This window comes from Pteropus vampyrus, unplaced genomic scaffold, assembly GCF_000151845.1.
Source record: "Pteropus vampyrus isolate Shadow unplaced genomic scaffold, Pvam_2.0 Scaffold125, whole genome shotgun sequence".
NCBI classification, from domain to species: Eukaryota; Metazoa; Chordata; class Mammalia; order Chiroptera; family Pteropodidae; genus Pteropus; species Pteropus vampyrus.
Window position 1 is genome coordinate 4,262,442 of NW_011888906.1, and position 4,324 is coordinate 4,266,765.

At 45.3% G+C, this 4,324-nt stretch overlaps 1 protein-coding gene across 9 annotated transcripts in view; it reads right to left on the bottom strand.

Moving 5' to 3' along the window:
- Positions 1–754: 754 nt before the first annotated feature.
- CHD6 (chromodomain helicase DNA binding protein 6) overlaps positions 755–4,324 on the bottom strand; it is a 188,458-nt gene continuing 184,888 nt past the window's right edge. For 4 of the 9 annotated variants that reach the window (XM_023534460.1, XM_023534459.1, XM_023534464.1 and 1 more), the window contains one exon: positions 1,193–4,095. In XM_023534460.1, the coding sequence (XP_023390228.1) occupies positions 3,199–4,095 (897 nt within the window). In that variant the 3' untranslated portion in view covers positions 1,193–3,198. Of the gene's footprint in view, positions 4,096–4,324 lie in introns of all 9 variants that reach the window. The other 5 variants (XM_023534458.1, XM_023534461.1, XM_023534462.1 and 2 more) reach the window with 2 other exon arrangements.

A 4,324-nucleotide genomic window follows, 5' to 3' on the forward strand; every position in this document is an offset into this window, starting at 1 on the left:
CTGAGGTCGAGTGAAGCCAAGACTTTTTCCTACTTATTCTGCATAAATTCCTCCTCTACCTGGGAGGACTCTCTCAAGATTTAACAAGAGCTCTGCCAAACCTATAATACAACTTTAATTGAAAAATCTGTAGCAGAGGATTCTCAGGCCTTATAGAACGATGTCCCACCCCTCCTACAGGTTATTTCTCTGCCATCTATTGGCACCTAGCAAGGATTCAGCAAGGGAGGGGGGACAACTGCTCTGTCTCACTGAGACTTCAGTACTTTAAGGCCAGCCTCATCGATACTTTCTCACACAGCCCTTCTGGGGCCTGAGAAGCAATGCTTTCCAAAGCTAAGAACCACATGAGGTTCTTAACGAGTCTTAAGACTGTCAGCTAGGGAGGCATCCCTGTGTTTTAGAGACCTGCTCCAACCCATACAGGTCTAGTGGCCCCCTGAAGTCTCAGGTGACTGGTGGACTTCTGGACTGGGGCTTAGGGAAGTGGCATTGTCGAGGCATTTGGGCCCCAAGTGTGGGAAGTTGTACTGCAGCCCCTTCTCTTTAATCAGATGCTCTGGTAGGTTGAGACGTAGGTCAAGTACATCCTCCTGAATGAATATTTAACAAGCCCCCAACAGGGTAGGGTATACCTAGGAAAGACTGGCTTCCTATGAGCAAATGATTCATTCAGAAAGTGCCCAGGCAGCTAGAGACACTCAAGTGCCACTCAAATCCTCACATACAAATTTGACTTCTCAACCTTTTTTTTTTTTTAAATCCAGGATCAAGACCACAGACAATTTATTATGTACGACATGGGGTGAAGAATGATAGAGGGAAATTATGGCTGTGAGTGACACGGAATTCGATGAAAAGGCTCAAGTTTGTTGACGAGTTTAAATTTGGCTTTTGCTCTTGGAAATGTCAAAATAATGATAAGAAGCACTTATGCCTTACAGAGCAAATAATCCACAAAGTGTCATTTTCATTTTGCAAACAGGGACACAATAGCAGTCAAATATATAAGCCTAAATACCCAGAGTTAACATACAGGTTCGATAAGCTGTAACAAGGGAGTTAGCATGCTGGTGGGTTTTTAAATCAAATCCATTTTGAACCCTGTGACCTACTGGAGGTTCTAAGTGGAACCTGGGGAAAGCAGCTTTTCCATACAAAACAAGGACAACGACGACAAAGAAAACCCAGGCTCTGCTGGATGTCTATAATACTCATTTGCAGTAAGGCTTTCAAGATACATGAATTTTTATAGCATTTGTATTTTAAGGATTTAGGGCAAATACATTTTTTTTTTCTACTTGATAAAAAGAAAATTAGTACTTAAAAGGTTCAAAAATATATCGATTGAGTGATTTTTTTTTTTTACATAAATAAATTATATTGATTTTTTTAGGATTTAACAGCTGAAAAAACCCTTTCTGCTTCCACTGGAGGCAAAACTGAACAAAATGTTAGTTAAATAGAGAGCAGCATTTCTAAGAAATCTGTTGTCAGCATTATAGACCATCTATGCTACAAAGATGTCATCGAATAGGATCTGTTCAATTACTGGATTCTTTCTTCTTATACGATCAGTTAAAGGATTTCTGATTTATATCTCTGATTCATAAAACTGGGACTCCACTTTTTGAAAATACATCTGATTGATTTTTCGGTCACGATTTAACAGACTTCTTTGAGATGCTCATTTTAACATTTACATAATTTATAATCCCAAATGTATAAAAGACAATGACAAAAGCATCATAAATAAATAATGCGAACTGAAATAGTTATGTCAAACATTTGGACCTTCTGATAAATTAGCAAAACTGTAACAGAAAAAGTAAAAAATACAGTAAATTGTGACAACAAAAAGTGAAACTGGTACTAGTAACACTTCCAACATTTCCAACGGTCCTGCACAGCCCTGTGCCCCCAGAGTACTGAACCTTGGGCTTATTTCAAGTCTCAGAGTGTGAACTGTCAGTGAAGAGAGATCATCAGAAGGGATGGAACATGAGTGGGAAGGTGAAAGGAAACGGGTTTAAGTGCTGCTCACGCAGGCTCCTCCCAGCTTGGGAAGCTGAGGAAGAAGGGAACATAATGTTAATTTGCAACAGTCTCGACTCACGTGACGATTTGGGATCTGCGTCCAACTGTAAAATATAAACTGAATGGAGAAAAAAATAGAAGCAAAACGCTTTTCACAGTCATAGTATAAAAGGTGGCACACACGTTTTGACAACCTCAAATAACTCGGACAAAAGGACCTCGTAAGTGTAAAAAGTGTTGAATGACTATTTTCTCGCAGGCTCCAGAAAGAGCCTGATTCTTGGTGAAGGAAAGCACAAAATAAAAACCCCTCGGGCCCTGGCAGTGGCTAGAGCAATCCTTAGGAGACTGAGGTGAGCGGAGTGCTAGTCGTGTGTGCTTGTGAGCAGCGCGTGCCGCTCGCCCGCCTGTTGCCGGCAATCGCTCAAGGTGTGCAAAGCTTCCTCATACTGAGAATCATCTTTTGACCTGGGAGACAGAGAATACGCGTGTATAAAATAATGCCTAGTCAGTATTCTTGCTGCAAGAGTCTGAAAAACCATGAAGGGGGAAGTCACGTTACTAACAGTAGGGTTTCTGTTTTATAAAGAAATGAATATATGCAGTTTCAACCATTAGTTATAATACTTCTGTCTACACTACTCATTTAGTAATCATGATAAAATAGGGAAATATTTTAACTAAAAATATGCACCAGCGCTTCCTTTTTCTGTGCTTTTTGGTTCCCCATTACATTCTTCCCATTCAACACGGCTCATGGAAAAAAAAAGAGCTACTCTGTGTCTGTCCTCGGGCCCTTCGATGGTAAATCCCCAGACAGCTTTCTTATGCCATTTTTCCTCCTCAAATAAGTGGGAAACTTGGAAGAGAAGGGGGTAGGGCGTGTCACCAAGTACTGTATTAACTACGATTGCTGGAATGAACAACTGGATAACAGAATGAGAATTCTGTGCCTCCTAGACTAGGTCGACGACACTTATCTAATGAAGTGGCAAGACCCTGCGACTATTAACATCTGTCACCATAGTTCTCAGACAGGAAATCAGGTAGGTAATATTACTTATGGAAACACAGGTTCTTATGAAGGTGAAGTGAGGGAAGTAACAAACTTTTATGGGATAAGAAACTTACAAGTCACATCATTTCTTAAATGAAAATGTTCTAATTGGTGTCACTGTTGGAGTCTTTGAGGCCCCCGTCCCCGGCCTGTGCCGCATGTTCTCTATCTGAGGGCACAGGTGCCCTGGACTCGGGGCAGTTCTGCTCACTGCCTGGCTCCCTTTCCGAGCCGGGAGCAGGCTCTGGGTTGGGGTTCAGGCTGTCCCCTTTTGTTTTCTTCTTCTTCCTCTTCTGGTTCTCCAGCCCTGCTATTTCAGAGTGTCTGGCCTGCTGCATGGCGGGCAGTGCCATGCCCATGCCAGGAGAGAGAAACATGGATGGGTAAAGGAGTCCGGGAGACACTCCGGGGATAAGAAACGGGTTAAAAGCCACAGGACTACTCGTAGTTATTGCAGGTTCGGACTGATCGGAATACGGACTAGGCGCAGGCTTGTCTTCAGCTAAAGTGTCCGTTTTTACATCATGGCTACTTGGCTTGTCTTCTGCAGTCTTTTCGGTCACGGAAGTACCACTTTTTGTTGTGCTTGACAGAGGCGCTGGAGCGGTCGAAGTGCAGGTAGTTGCCATGGGGGCATTGAGGAGTCCCCCGACACCAAACATCTGGGGCACAGTGGCCATTCCCGGCAGCATCATGGGCAGCATGCTTAAGGTGCTTTTGACCTCCTCCCCTGTGGGCATTGTGGCAAAGCTGGCCGGGAACCCCACCAGCCCCGTGAGGGGGATGCCTGGCATATTTCTCATGTTCTGCAGCCCTACCAGGTCCATCCCGGCAATCAGTCCGTTCATGAACAGTGGCCCCATTCCAGAGGGCGAGTCCGCCACGATGGCCGGAGCCTTCAGCAGCTCGCTCCGAGGCCGCCGCCCCCTCCTGCGGGGGCCCGCGTCTCGAAGAACGGGCTCAGTCAGGGTGGGACCAAACTTGTTTTCTGGGAGAAACCCCTGAAAAGGACAAAGAAATATAAGATGTTGAAGGTTACCGGGCGGCAGGTGACCAGTTGGGGTTCCTGCACCGGCTAGCCCGTCCCCGCTCCGCAAAGGATCCCCGCATGGCGGCACCTGCTGCCTGCCTGCCGGGGGTCGGACCGCTCTCTTGCCTAAGGGTTTCCCTCTTCAGAGGCCGGGGAGCCTGTCGCCACCAAGCAGTGGCTCCAACATGCTCACCGCGCAC